This window comes from Crocodylus porosus, unplaced genomic scaffold (assembly GCF_001723895.1).
Source record: "Crocodylus porosus isolate Cpor-Errol unplaced genomic scaffold, CroPor_comp1, whole genome shotgun sequence".
Lineage (NCBI taxonomy): Eukaryota > Metazoa > Chordata > Crocodylia > Crocodylidae > Crocodylus > Crocodylus porosus.
This window is the reverse complement of record NW_017728926.1, coordinates 1723711-1738861: the sequence shown is the minus strand read 5'-3', so window position 1 is coordinate 1738861 and position 15151 is coordinate 1723711. Positions and strand designations below refer to the sequence as shown.

Genomic DNA, 15151 nt, shown 5'->3' with positions numbered 1-15151 from the left:
CCAACGGAGACTCAGGTGCCTGCTGCCAGCCAGCGCCGTGCGTCCTCCTCCACAGGAAGTAAGTTGTGAGCTCTGGGACTCTGGTACATGCAGGGTGCCCAGGTGAGGGAGCAGGGCATTGCTAAGAGGTCTGGTAGAGCAAGCACCCAGAACACACTCCCCAAGGCCTTGATAAGGGACACAGACCACCTGTGGGGTGGTCAGCTTGTCACAGCCCTGCCCTCAGCCCAAAGCATTGCCAGACTGCAGGGGTGGTTCTTGACCCACAGGATAGTCCCCACTTTGTCCCAAGAGCTGGAGCTGCAGCTGCAGCCCAGAACAGCACTTAGCAGGCAGGAGGGCAGGGAGCCAGGGACACGCAGGGGCTGCCTGCTCTAATGAGATGTTCCCAGGCAGCACCTGCATAGAGATCAAGCAGCTCTCCAAATGGCAGCCAGGAGCTACCATCTGGGCAGCTCAGTAGTTCTGACCGGCTGAGGAGGAGGAGGAGGAGGAAGGGGAGGGGAGAGGAGAGGAGAGGAGGGGCAGAGACTCTGTGGGTAGAGCCCTGGGCATTTGCCATGTACTCGCACTGTTCCCTGACCTTTGCCTCCCTCGCGTGCAGGCCGGGCCAGGGAGTGTGCAGAGCTCAGCAAAGGGGTGTGGGTGGAACCCAAGTCAGCCAACAGGGCCACCCCTCCCCTCCTTAGAGCCAGGTGCAGTTTGCCTGAGCCAAGCTCCCCCAGGCTACCCTTGGCTCCATAGCAGCCCCCTCCATGCTACCAGTGAGGAGCTCCCTCTGCAGCACAACCCAGAGCTTGCCCCCTTCCCCGCTCCCCAGAGCATCTGAGGTCTCTGCTCAGTCTCCTTGAGCAGGGCAGGAATGGAGCAGTGCAGTGCAGACAACAACCCTTCTCCCCACCAGACCCCTCTGGGCAGCTCAGTGGTTCTGACATCCTGCGCAACACAGCATGGCGTGTGTGCCCTTCTGCACCACCATTGCCAATGTGTTTGAATTCCATGTGCCCCTGGGCAGGACCACACCAGCCACAGCCTGTGAACACACTGACCCCCTACAGCAGTAATCCCATGGGCCACGTGAGTGCTCACAGGCACCAGAGGAGCCAAAACTGACCTAGTAAGTCTGCAGCAGAAGCTTGGACCTGGTCCCCTGTCCTGTAGAAGGAAGAGTAAATTTGCACCTGACAGACTCACCAAGGTAGATATCTGTCTCCACAATCCCTGTGTGTAGGGCATCGCACGGTGCCCCTGCAGGGATCAGCTCTTCAGGACCACATGGAGGACTGTTCTCACCGCCCAGCAAGACCAGGCAGTCAGAGCCTATGGGGCTGAAGCAGCCCCCAGGAAGGCAGTGCCCCTGTCTAGCCCCTCTCGGGAACCACTGCCCTCCTCGTGCTCTTCACTGCTCACAGCAGCCGCAGGCAAAGTACACCCTCTCTGGCATCTCTGTGAAGCCTGCTTCTTCACTGGCTGGCTGCTGGGCTGCAAAGTCTGGCCCTGTCTCAAGCATTCTTAGGTGGCTGGTCTGGGCTTGGCCTTGGCGGCCTGGACAAGGGCAAAGACCCAGGGAGAAGGGATGGCAGGTCCCCAAGGCTTTCGATGGCATTGTTCTGCTGGGAGCCCTATCCCAACCCAGCCAGTGCCCCTGCTCCTGGGCCTGGCAGGGCAGCGCCCTTCCCCAACCCCTTCCATTAAGAGCACCATAGGAAGTGAGTGCAGTGTAGTGCAATGAAGTAGAGCTTCTGCAAGGAGCATTCCCCAAGCTCCCCAGACTCTGCAGAGCTCCACCAGTGCAGGGACAGCCCTGCCACCTTCCCACACCCACCTTACACTGTCAAGCTGTGCCAGCCCCAAGCAGCCCCTTTTTCAAACTGCTGGGGAAAACTGCCCACGGGTCTGCAGCTGGCCCAGCCCTGGCCCTGCACTCAGCACCAGCACCTAGATCCCTTCCTCGGGCTAGAGGAATAGGTTAACTCTTCCCTTGCCAGTGAAGGTAGAAGACACTCCTTTAGAGAGCCCCAGCACATGCCTTTCCCAAAGCCTCAGCTCCCCATATTGCATCTTCCTCAGCCTTTCTACACTAGGGGGACAAAGGGTTACAACCCCATGTGTGTGGCGATCTCGTGCAGAAAGCTGTTCTGCCATGTGCCTGAGCTGGTCTGGGCAAACCTAGATCCTCTCTCAGGTTCTTCTCAAGACCACCCCTCACCCAGCCCAGGCAGGTGGTACAGCAGGACTCTCAGAGCCTGGCACCATCCCACACTGGAAAGTCTCCCTCCCTTGGTGCTAAGCTGACTGCCTTGCTCAGAGGGCAGGGCTGGGCCTGAGTTCACCCACCTTGTCCAGGGCCAGGCTTTTGGAAGAAAAGCCACCTGAGGCCCTGCCGTGTGCAGCAGGCCAAGTGTTTCTGCCTGTCATTCACAGATCAGGGCACAAGGCACTCACACCTTGGGCTAGGTTGGGCTGGGCTGGGCAGGGAAAGGCAATTACCATGGAAGCTGCCTCCTGGCCCCCTCCCTCAAGGTTTCAGGCTTGTGGGCCTTGATCACATGTGCTACAGCAGTGCAGACACAGTGTGGGGCTGAGCCCAACCTCCCAGGCCTCTGCTCTCAATGCAACACCGGGGCGGAGGCCAGCAGCCCCTGCTCACCCATGTCTAGGTGAAGGCAGGTTTAGCAGACGCCGTGGCTGGGGGGTGAGCCCTGCCACGCAACGCCGGGTCTAGGGTGCATCTCCCCATGGCTGGTGCCCAGAACAACTTCTCCTCTGCGCTCACTGTCCATTTTGTTTCTCAACTGTTTTCTCACCTTCACTCCATCCCTCCTGGACTTCTCTGTCGTTCTCTTCATGGCCTCGCTCTGCGGGATGTCACTCGTGCCTGCTCATACCCACTTGCTCTCACTGCTGGCTCCATCTCTCCTGTCTTATGTTCTGCTGACTGCATGCCTCTGTGCCTAACCACACTGTGCTGTTTCTCTGCTCTCTCTGCCTCCTAGAAGGAAAATCTCTCAGACAAATGAAGAGTAAGTACTGTGGCTGGCTTGTGGGCAGAGGGGCCGTGCCCTGCTTTGCCCTTTCTGCTCTGCATGGTTTAATAGTGCTCAGTCCATTCCCATCTTGCAAACCTCTCCCTGTCTGTCACAGGCACTGTAACTGGGGCAGGAAACACTTTAAGGATGGGGAAACCTGGAGGTGAGTCCCTGGGGCATTTAGGAACTGAAGGTGGTCTTACCAGCTGATGTCAGAAGGGAGGTCCCCAGAGCCCAGCTAACTTTCCCCACACCCAGCAGCTCCCCACAGGGTGATGGCAAGGGGATGAGGCTGCACAGCCTGCAGTTTGCAGCCCCTACCCCAGTGCTCAGCATCCAGTGGTCAGGCCCAGGGCACGGCTCTTTGACTTTGAGTACAGGGCCTAACCTGTACAGGGAGCCCTGGTAGGAGTGTGTCTGGGCTACTTAGTGAGGGGAAGAGTGCCATCCTCCCACTGAACCAAGCAGTTGGCATGCAGCAAGTGTGCTGCAAGTGCTTCCTGCTGGCAAGGACCCAGTCCCCTTTCCACAGCTTAACAGCTGGCAGCCACTGAAAGCACGCTGGAGTGGATAATGCAGAGCAGGACAACCTTTCTCTGCCTGCCTGCCGTCCTCTCTTTTGGCTTCCTATTCCAGTGTCCTCTGAATGCAGGGGCAACACAGAGGATGGGGGTCATGCACAGGGACTTGATCCAAAGTGCCCCAGATTCAAGGGTAAGCTAGAGAGGCTTGGAGGCTCCCAGCTGGTAGGGTTTGCTGCCCTACAACCACAGAGACCCCCTCCAAGCACCTGTTGGTGCCAGAGGAACAACAGTACCTCCACCCCTCTGTTCTCTTATCAATTATAGATGACAGCAGTGCACAACCTGTGGTGGTGAGGCCAGCCATTCCTACATATGCATTATTTAGCCTAGTGGGAGGCTTCTCTTGGGGGGGTGGGGGTGGGGCTGGGGAGTTTCTGCTATATGGTGCCAGCTTTAGGCTGGTTTCTGTTGCCAGGAGTGCCAGAGTGGGACTCAGCAGCTGTGTGCACCCTGCATGTGCTGCAGAGTAGTTCTTGGGTGGTGCCATGGGGGTTGAGAAAAATTTGCAGTGAGTGCCTCCATTGCCAGTATGTGGCAGGAAGTGGGCCCTGCTGGTGACTGTGCCCCAGGCTCTTGGGTGGTGAAGCTCATGCCTCCTTTGGTGGGGCAGAATTGGGCTCCTGTGCAGCCTGGTGTTGGGGCGGGGGGATACTGCAGAGACCTGAGCCAAGTGTCTGGAGACCTGGTCCTTGGGGTGTCTCCCTGCACCTGGTTTGGGGAGAGCAGAGGTGGGAGCCTGAGGAACTCAGTGCCACTTTGGGAGGCCAGCAATGCTAAACTGAACCACAAGAGCCATCTAAAAGTACCAAGGGTTAAAGGAAATAAAAGCCTCCTGAGCAAGAAGGCAAGGAAGCAAGAAACCTCATGAGCCAGCTTGGCAGAGCTCATAAGCAATAGTGCCACATGGCCTGTTTCATCTGCAAGAGTGACACATCAGCAGCAACCTGCTAGCTCTCGTGACAAGCTAACCAGACCCTTGTGGGCAAGCCAAGGAGGCTGTCTCCAAGAGGCCTGCTTGCCAGCTGTGCCTTGCCAGGGTATGATTGAGGTTAGAGTGTTCCTGAGAATGCTCCACACCGTTACCTGCACCCGCTGGCCTCCACACCTTGCTCTTACTGCTCAGCAGGAGTATGCCAATGAGCTGCCAAGGCCATGCACATGCAAACTGCACCCCCAGTAATGATAGCTGTGCTCCAGGGAGGCCAGCATAGTCCTGCCCTGGGGTGGACCCCAGCTCAGTGTGACCAGCACAACTGCCAGTCTGGGACCAGATTGGTAGGGCTGGAGTGATCCCCTCTCAGCTCTGGCCCTGGACTGAAAGGCTCAAACATTCAGGAGATTTGGCTTCCAGTGTGAAGGGGCTGAGCTAAGCCCACTAAGCAGGCACCTGGCAGCAGTTACAGCGGCAGGGTTGGGGCAGATTAGAGACAAAGGCCACCATTGTGCTTCTGTCACCCAATAAAGGGTCCATAACGCCCACTGAGCACAGCACCCGCCTGCAGGGAGGGGCTCTCCAGGCACTCCGCTCTCCCCTGAGCCAGCTCACAGGGAGGCAGTGGCCAAGCTCCTACTGACCTCTGGGACAAATGAGGGCAAATGGAGTCCTTGGGAGACCCCCCCCCTCCACCTCATAGGTCCTGTAGCCTGGCTGGCTGGCTGGCACCATTGGCACCATGGGAGCAGAGTCATGTTCACATCCCTGGAAGTGTGCCCCAGTCCCTTTCTTTGGGATTTGTCAGTGACCCTGGGCCACAGGGCAGTGCACCCTTAATTCCAGAATTGCCGGTGTCATTGCTACGGTGCCTGCAGCTCCTCTTGCCACCTGCTTGCTGGTTTGTATTGATGAGGGTGACTGTGACCACTCTTGTCAGGACACTGCTCCTGCTGCAAACTGCATGGCTCCAGGATGCGCTACCCATGGCCTACACAGTAGCTCCTTTGTGTGTGCTCATACATCCGGCATTAGCAAGACATGTGAATCCTGTCAGGGCCTTGGCCACCAAACAGCTCATTACTGCTGGCAGTTTGGCAGCTCTGCCTGGCTGATTAACACCAAGGCCAGGGGGATTTGGGGTCTCAGCTGATGCTTAATGACCTTTCGTTGTCCCAAGTGGGTCATTCGTCCCAACAGCCCTTTGTCCAGCAGCCCAATCCCCAGCAGAAGGGGAGAGCACTTCAAACCAACTTTCTGCACCAGCAGGGAAAGCACTTGGCCTCCCTGCAGTCAAATGGGATGGTAGGACGTCCTGGCCACTCACTCTCATGGCCCAGCCTGTGTGCTGGGTGAAGGAGCTTGCACGCTCGCGTGGGGCTGCAGACAGGCAGAAGGTCTGGGGCTGCACAGCTCCCACCGCAGCAGATGGAGCACAGCAGGGCAAGTATGGGAACCAGGGTGGCAGCAGGTGCACTCAGCTCCTGCTGGGCGGTGGTGCATCCCCACGTGGTCAAGACCTGCTCTACCCAACCTGTAGGTCCCACTTTATAACAGTGGCTTGTAGCCAAGCTAACTGAAATGCTGGCTGCATTTGGGCATGCTCCCCTCCTGCCCTAACACCCCAGCTCCCATCTGTATTGGGGAGCTGGTGGCATGCAGCATGGGGCTGCCCTCTCTCCAGCACAGGGATCGGTAGGCTAACGGACCAGGAAGGCCAGGGAGTTGGGCTTACCTGGCTGCCCTTGGTCTGACCTCACTGCCTGTCTGCTTATCCCTGCTAAACCTCACAGGTGGCTTCCTCAGACAGAAGTGGTGAATCCCCATGTTGGCAGCAAAGGAGCAGGGCACTGAGCACTGCGGGCAGAGCAGGAGGCGGCAGGCAGCAGGCACAGAGATGTGCTTGCTCTGACCTTGCCAGAAGGCAGCACTCTGAAGCAGGGTCTACACTGGCTGGGCTGGCTTCCCACGTGACTGCGCTCAGCTTTACTCCCAGCCATGGTTGGTTGGGGTTTAATTTGGACTGGGAGTGAACAGGAGGCTTGGCCTCAGCACCGTTGAGTAGAGGACAGGTGCAAAGTGAGCCCATCCTTCAGTGGCCAGGACAGCTGATCTGGGGAGCAGTCTATGTGAGCTGGTGAGATAGACTGGGACTGGGGGCAGTCTCTACAAGCTCTGCAGTGAGCAGTGGCCTACTGGAGTACTGGCACCTTCTTCCTCTCTGCATTTCTATTTCTAGGTGTAGGCAAGGCTTGTTGGGACATGAGCAGGGCTTTTGTGATACTGGGTCTGGTATCTGGTAGCTCAGGCCCTTGCAGCAGCTCCAGGCAGCTTGCTTCAACTGTGAGTGTGGGAAGGTCAGTCTGGGCCTGCTGTGGGGCCCCTACCTGGGCTGCCGCTTACACTGTGTGGGATGGGGGATTGGAAGTTTGCTTCTTGTCTCATGAGGAACATGGCCACATCCCTGGAGGCAGAAGCAGGAGCATTGCAGAGGGGTGGTGACAGGGTGGAAGACCAGCTACTTACATGGGCAAGGTGCCATGAGGGACACTGGGCTGCAAGGGTTTCTGCAAAGCCTGGGCAGCAGATCTCTGGAAAGCCCTTGCACAACCCAGGGGCAGGGCAAGGGCCAGAAAAACCTGCCTGGGCTGCTGCAAGTTGGATTGCTGGGGTGGGAGTGTCTCACAAGGCCTGAGACAGCTTAATTCATCCCTCCTGCTGTGCTAGACTCCACGTGGGGCAGTGCTATGGGATTGCACAGCTGGTGTGGAGGATGGCAGCCAGGACTCTGGCCTGCCTGGGCCACCTGCTGCTCTCAAAGGGGGACTTGGGTTTGTTGTGACCAGTAAAGTCCCACATAGTGAGGGCCCCTGCAACCAAAGCACAGCCTCACTCCCTGCCTGTGGCTTCAGGAAATATTGGTAGCATCATGAGGGCCAGGGAGTGGGAGCTGCTGATGGGGCCCTTGCCCAGTATCTGGTCACTGCAGTCCATTTTGCTCCAAGCTGCAGCACCAGGCCCAGCTGTGGGCTGGAGTGGGGGGCCTCGGGTACAGTCTCTCACATGCAGGGGGGTCATTTTCTATGTGTCTCCTTACCTGCAACCGTCTCCCACCTGCAGGTACCAAGTCGTTCAACATGATGTCCCCCACTGGCGACAACTCTGAGCTCCTGGCTGAGATCAAGGCAGGGAAGAGCCTCAAACCAACACCACAGAGCAAAGGCTTTACCACAGTCTTCTCAGGCAGTGGCCAAGTGGGGGCCAATGTATGTCATGCTCACCAGTGTCTTTGTTGCTTTGAGGGGGACAGTTGGGCTTGGGGGGATTAGCTCTTAATTATGGATGGCAAATTGTATTGGCTGGCATTGTCACAGCAAGCTGGATCCATTTTGCACCATAAGCAGTAGCTAGCAGCCAGGGAGGGAGCTGTGAGGCTGGGGATTGGGGAGAGGGGGGCACTTCTCCCCTTAGGCAGTCGTAGCTCTCACGTGCCCCTGTGGCATATGGAGCTCTGGAGGTTTGCATTTCTAGATCAATGGGGAAAAGCTGCCTCTGCCAGGGTCTTAATGTTCCTGGGGCAAGTGTGGGTACCAGCAGGACTCCTGCTGCTGCCAACACAAGCATGTCAGTAAGGGGAAACAGCCCAACGGAGGCTGCGGGGACCAGCCCACTGTCACCTGACTTCACTATCCTGCCCAGGCTCAGGCACTGCCCTGAGTGGGGAGCGGGGATAGGGATGGTGCCAGGGCAAGCATCTGTGCTCCAGCATCCTCAGAGATAGCCCTGGACACTGCTTCCAAAGCCCCATGGGGCTCCTGAGCCCCGCGTGCCATGCATGGGTTAGAGACCTCAGCCAGAGAGGATGTGTGTCCCCCATGTGGGCTGGCGTGCAGGGTGACCCTGTACTGCCCCCCACATGGAGGCACCTGCCCTTTGTAAAGCTCCCTGTCTTCTGTTCCCTTTCAGATGGAGATGCCAGCCTCCTCCCCATCTCCTGCTCAGACGCCAACCCCGCCAGCCACCCCAGATACTGCTGTCGGCTCCGCAACTACTGGCTCCCCTGAGCCAGTTGTCAATGGCACCATGGCACTCCCTGCCTCAGTTCAGAGCAACCAGGTGGACATAGAGGCCCTGATCCCAACACATGATGAGCAGGGCCGGCCCATCCCCGAGTGGAAGCGGCAGGTGATGGTGCGCAAGCTGCAGATGAAGATTCAGGAGGAGGAGGAGCAGAAGCGGAAGGTATGAGGGTGGGTGCCATGCATGCCTGCCTGTGTGCCCTGCCTGTTCCACGTGGAGTGGTGGGGCTGTGACTGTGTTCCTCCTGTGCATGCAAAACACCCTGGCAGATACTGGAAACACCCTCAGGCTGGATCTGGCAGGTGGGGGCAGCAGAAACCCTTCAGGTAGCCAGCAGGACCCGGTGGGGTCAGGGGCCAGGCCACATCATCCCTCCCTGCTGGGCGAGTGCACTGTGGGAGACTTCATTTTCCTGCACAGCATCTTCAGGCTCCAGGGCTGGGCCACAGTGCCCTGGCTCACAGGCTTGTGCAGGGGTTATAGCAACACGCAGGAAAAAGGACTGACTCAAATGAAAAGGGAGATTCAGGAGAAAGGTCCCAGCTTCTCCATGGCAGACAGCAACCCTGGCCTGATGCTGAGGGAGAGCAAAGCCCAGGATGACTCACTCAGTCCTGCACACACCCCAGCTTCCCCAGGGCCAGGGCTTAATGCTTCATGCTTTCAGGGACATGTCTGACCTCCTGGCTCTGTCAGTACTCTGGCTCTGCACTGCCTTCAAGTAAGGCTGGGGGCAGGAGCTGTAATGCTTCTACTTAGGGTTCTTGGGAGAGGGTCTGAAGGTGTGAATGGATGGACTCCTTGGGACTAGAGCCAGGAAGTGGGGCTTTTTCCAGCCTGGAGCCCCTCCTTGGAGTGCAAGCAAGCCATAGACTCTGGGACACTGGCCCTCCCTGCTGAGATCCTAGCACAGCTGCCACTTATGCCCAGGTGGCTCCAGCAGGCACCTGCCCAGCAGAACTGCTGCGTGCCCAGCAGGTGCAGAGCAGCCCTGGCCATACTAATGAGGTCCCTGCCTGGTGCATGGACACCATACTTACAGATTAAACCCGTTTGCAACAAACCCCAGTGCCTTCCTGGCAGAAAGTGTAGCCGCAGTGATGGAGGTATTTGCAGTGAAGCCTGAGCATGCAAACCACCCTACAGAGCCAGAGCCAGAGCCTGGCTGAGCTGCTTGACTGGAGACCATGCCACATGCAGCAGCTGAGGCAGCCCTGGAGCAGGGCATACACTAACGGGTGGGTCCTTCTGGAGCAGCAGGGAAAAGCCTTCTCCAAGCTGCCCACAGACCAGGCCAGGGAAGCATCAAAACCAGACTGAGGGAAAGGGCAGTGCAGGCTAGTGGACTCTCCAGGGCACAGCAGAGGCAGGAAGGCCCTGGCTGCTGGCAGCCCTGTAGAGACATGCTCCTTCTGGCCTCCGCCTGTTGACACAGCTGATTTGCTGGAGCCAGATGCAGAGTATAGTAAATAGTGTTTGTAGAGTACTGGCTTGGGCTGGGCTCCCAGGGTAGTGATAGAAAGGCCAGATAGGGGGAGGCACTGCACACATAGTTTTATTAGAGCCAAGGAAGACATACGGGACATTTCACAGCATCATCTCCTGTGTCCTCATTGACCTGAGGGTGCTCATGGACCAGGAAACAAGCACCAGCACAGGCCTGAGACCCAGCTGGGCCCTTAGGCCATGCAGGGGTGCCAGTTCCACCCTGCCATGGGGTTGGTTGGGGTGTTTCATGTGTGCGGTGGAGTTTTGCATGCCCTGCATGGTTCTACTTTCTTTGCATTGCTCTGGTCAGCTGCGAAATGCATTTAAACTGCAGTATTCCAGGCAGGCAGCAGGGAGAGGGGTGGCACTGCACCCAAGGGGACCAGCTCCCCCATGGGCTGTGGGGCAAAGGGGGCTGCAGAGGCAACAGCATGGCCAAGGCTAGGCTTGGGAGCATAGCTGTCAGGATCTACTCCAATATCCCAGCCCAGGGGCAGCTGAGAAACACAAGTCCCAGATTTCATGCCAAGATGATACTGCAGGTTTAAATGCCTTACATGGTCATTCAGTGGTGTAATGAGTGAGCGGTTCCTGGAAATACCCCCGGCCGTCTCCTCCGGGCAGGGACTTGGGACAGCACCTCCTTAACAAAGTTCTCTCTCCTGCCGTGTGCGTGAGATGCAGACAGCGAGGTCTCTCCACCAGCTCCACTGACTCACTCCATTCGCTCTGTGCCAGCCACCTTTGCCTCTGCTCTCCCGCCCTCCTTGCGGTCAGCGTTCCAGCCTGGCCATTGCCATTACACCACTAAGGACATGTAAAGTCGTGCACGTGTGCAGAGACAGGACAATATGGAGCTAGCTCCTGAGGGAGACATTTTTCCCTCTGTTTTTTCCCCCCTGCCTTAGCTGGAGACCGGGAATTACTATCCACAGGAGTGCTGGAGATACTCCCACGCCCACAATGGGATTCTGGGACCCTTTGGGCAGCTCATGACGGAGGAGGACATCCTGCGCATTGAACGGCAGATTGAGAATCTCCAGGTGATGCACAAGGTTCAGAAGGTGGAGAGCGAGCTGGAACAGCTGGAGCACGAGCTGCAGCAGCTGCTGCCTGTCTCAGCTGCCCTGGTGAAGGAGCACTTCACAGTGAACCCCAAGCGCATGCAGGGCCGTGCCGATGACCTCCCGGCCTGGTGTAGCAAGATCTCAACCCTGCTGAAGAGCATGGCCATCCTGCTGGCGACGCTGGGGGGCAAGGAGGTCCAGCTGGGTGACCTTTTGGCTCCTGACCTGCCGGAGCCAGTACCCTGTGCTGCCAACATCCCATCCGAGGGGGCACCAACAAACATTGGGCGATCGCAGTCCTTCAGCTCAACCCGGGAGGAGGTGGAGAGGGAGATCCTGCAGTGCGGCGTGTCAGTCAAGAACCTTAAGGCCAACTACGAGCTGTACACACAGTCCCTGGCACCCGACGACATGTGCGGCAGCGGCAGCAGGGTGTACAAAAGAAAACGGTCCCTACCCGTGGGCACTGTGCCTTATGGCTACAACCGCGAACCCATTCTGGAGGAAGACTATGTTACCAGCAGCGACCCCTTTGCCACTGTGAGTGAGGAGGTGGCCACCAATGGCACAGAGCCAGCCCTGGGGCTGGCCTATGCTGAGGCGGAGCCCCCACTTCCCCAAGAGGTGGAGCCACAAAAGGTGGCAACAGATCCCTTTGCAGAGGCCTTGTTTAGTCCTGACCACCTGACGCGGAGCCTGCCAGTGCAGACGGAGCTGAGCTGCGTGCAGGACTACATTGACATGCGCAAGGAGCGTATTGTCTACCTCTTTCTGGAGCACTGGAGGAAGTGGACCTTCACCGAATCAGTACGGCAGGCCCGCCCCATACGGCAGGCAGCGGGGAAGCCACCCAGCGAGGATGACCGGCTCCTGTACTTCATGAAACAGCGACAGGTGGTGGGGAACCTGCTCTCGCAGTGGCGGGACATCATCAGCCAGGTGCCCACCCGGCAGATCCGGCGCCTGAGCCGCACCAACATGCTGTACTGGCCAGAGCACTTCCTGCCGCACGTAGGGGGTGCGCCCGTGCATTACGACAGCCTCTCGCTGGACCTCTTCATGCTGGGCTACTTCCAGCTCCTTGAGATGAACCTGACGCGGGAGGAGCGCAAGTTCCGGCACCTGCTTTGCTACGAGATGTTCGACCGGCTGGGCAGTCACAACTGGGAGCTCATCCGCAGCTTCCACAAAGCTGTGCTCGAGGAGGTAGAGGCTGGCCGGCGTGACTGGCTCGATGGCTTTGAGGACCTCAAACAGGAGTTCTTTGGGGATAGCCTGGGGCTCAGGGGCACAGCTACTGCCCTGTCACAGTCACCAGCTGCAGCTCCGCCGGCCCCACCGCCCCACCAGGACTCTGCCAGGGCCCTGGCCAGTGACACCCCGCAGCCAGCCCCAATCCCTATGGACCCAGGCCGAGCCCCACTACCCAAAACCCGGAAGAACTCCGTCCACCTGGTGTCTGAGCTGGGGGAGTTTAGCAGCGATGACATCTGTCGTTACATAGACCGTAGCTTCTCGTTCTGGAAAGAGAAGGAGGCAGAGATGTTTGACATCTGAGTGTTCTTGCGGGCCCCTGTGCATGCTGCAGGAGGCGCGCTCACCCCCAGCCCCAGCAACTAGTGGGCCCCAGCCACTGGCCATAGCCACTCCTCCACCACAGCCCCTCTGGAAGGGACACGCCGCCCATCAGCATGGAGGGCAGCACTGTTGGAGAAGCAGGGGACAACCCTGTATATAGGCAAGAGGGTCTGGGCTCTGTCAACTCTCTGAGATGACCTCTGCAGGAGGTGCGGAGAAGCCATGACGTGTGGCATGTCTGGGGTAAGAGCTGTAGAACAGAGACCTGCGAGGGCTCCAGTCCCCAGTTGCACCTCACTGGGAAGGTGCTGGCCATGCAGACAGGGGGCTCTGGGCAGAAGCAAGTCAGCACAGTCCCAGAGGGACTCCTGTCCTCCAGTCTTTGTCGTGCAGGAGCCTCAGACACTCAGCAACTCCACTAAAGGCTGCAGCCATTTTGCCTGGGTGAGAACGGCAGCCACCATCCCAGAGTCCTTGTGAGGCTGGAATCACACTGTTCCTCTGTCTAGACAACAGCCCCTCAAGGCACGGATGGGCGCTGTCTGAGGGTTGTTGAGCATGCACCAGGCTCCAGGGGCATTCAGACGTGAGCCTGCCTTCTCCTTTCCTGCACAAGCTGCAGCAGGCTGTGATCCCCCATGACCATGGGAACCCCATTGTGTTTCCAGCATGCTCCATCTTGCAGATGCCACTGGCTTCTGTTGCTGGGGAGGAGGTGCTTTGGGACCAGGCACTGCAGCACACATCTCCCAGCCATCCACAGCCAGTGCAGGAGTACATCAAAACCACGGCCTCATTAACCCAGTTTCCAGACCCAGCACAGGCTTGATTTTACTACTTGGTCTCCGGCACTGGGTTCTGGTTCCAGCTTGCTGCTCCAGACCTTCTTCTCCAGCCCTGTGGAAAATGCCCTTTTGCATTGTATGCTTTCCCACCACAGACCTCCTTGAACCTTTAATGATTGCAAAGTGTGTTGCGTGCTCTACCTGTACCTATAGCAGAGACACATGTCTGGCTCCTTGTACATACGTTTGGGAGTGAGGTGTGCTGCGCAGCAGGCTGTGTGTGCATGTGTCTTGCAGCTTCTGTAAGGATTAGTGCTACTGTTAAATAATAAAGCGCTCTGCTCTGGGAAGGGAGCACAGGTCTTTTGCTTTGGAGGGATGGGTCAGGGGGTTCGGTTTTACAGACACCATGCTGGGGGACACTGGGTGCAGTCACTGGGTTATCTGTGGCTGCTGGGCAGGGGCAGGGGCACTGCATACCCAAGCAAAAGGACAAGTCACTGTGTGATCAGCAGGACCTGATGCTGTAGCTGCAGCAGCAAAGGGAAAACTGGTCAAAACCTGCTGCCAAGCCAGCACTTAGGTGCAGGGTCAGCGTGCTGTCTGCCACAGTGCACAGTCCCAGCCACACAGCCTGGTTACTGCAGCAAGGAAACAGTAATCTAGAGAAGAGAGGGAGGGAGTCACTGCTATATACAGAGTCTCCCTGCAGGCATCTCCCTGTCCTGGCAGTCCTGAGCATTCACAGGGGCATGGGCTCTGTCCTGCAAGAGCCTGACTTGTCCTTGCTAATGGGCAGCTGCACTGGCAGTCCTGAGGACAGTTCCTTCTGCCAGCATGGATCAGTTGGGGCTTCCTTTCCAGCCCAGCAGCCTTGACCATTGGGGGGGGACACATCGTGCAAAGAGCTTGGGAGACAGCAAGGGCAATGCTGTGACAGAGCAAGCCCTGGCAGAAACATGGACCCACTCCTATTCCTTGCTGCCTTTATGGGGCTGTGCTTGGGTCTTGCCCAGCCTAGCAGTTTTTTGAAACCCTGGGAACATGAAGGGGGGAGGGGGGAGGCATTCCCATGACATTTCTCACACCAAAGAGGACACAGGCAAGGTGGTCAGGCCATGATGGGCTGCAGGGGTTGGACAGTCTCTTGGGGGCCATTGCACCCTGTGGGAGCAGCACCCCCCTCAATTAGTAATTCACCAGAGTAGAGGGCAAGATATCAGCAGCTGTGCATGGCCCCAGTCCCTGGTGGGGGACAGAGGACCCTGGCAACAGGTGCTGCTCTAGGCAACCACTCTTCCCCTGGCAGCTGTGCTAGTGGTTACACTCTGTGCAGGATGCAGCTCCCACACAGGACACTGCCCCAGGGCTTGTCCAGCACAGCCCTGAAGGCCAGGATCACTGCTGGTGCCTACCTTGCTGATTTGCTGCCCGAGAGCTGGCACGCAGTGTCAAAGCTCAGCATATCCATGCACTGTGAGTGGCCCCTAGACACAGCCTGAGGAGATCAGATGGGGAGCACTGGCTGTAGCTTGTAGCAGCACAAGAGCTGTCAAGCCCCGTGCCTGGTGCCCCCTCAGTATCTGGTCTAGAGGCTAGCTTGTGGCCT

General features: G+C 58.0%; 1 protein-coding gene across 1 annotated transcript in view; it reads left to right on the top strand.

Annotated features, from left to right (window-relative positions):
• Window positions 1-13924, top strand: part of ESPN (espin) — a 47357-nt gene extending 33433 nt beyond the window's left edge. Inside the window, exons 14-17 of the mRNA XM_019541694.1 lie at window positions 1-58; window positions 7665-7810; window positions 8511-8786; window positions 11021-13924. Of these exons, the coding sequence (XP_019397239.1) occupies window positions 1-58; window positions 7665-7810; window positions 8511-8786; window positions 11021-12736 (2196 nt within the window). The 3' untranslated portion in view covers window positions 12737-13924. The remainder of the gene's footprint in view (window positions 59-7664; window positions 7811-8510; window positions 8787-11020) is intronic.
• The last annotated feature ends 1227 nt before the right edge of the window (window positions 13925-15151 follow it).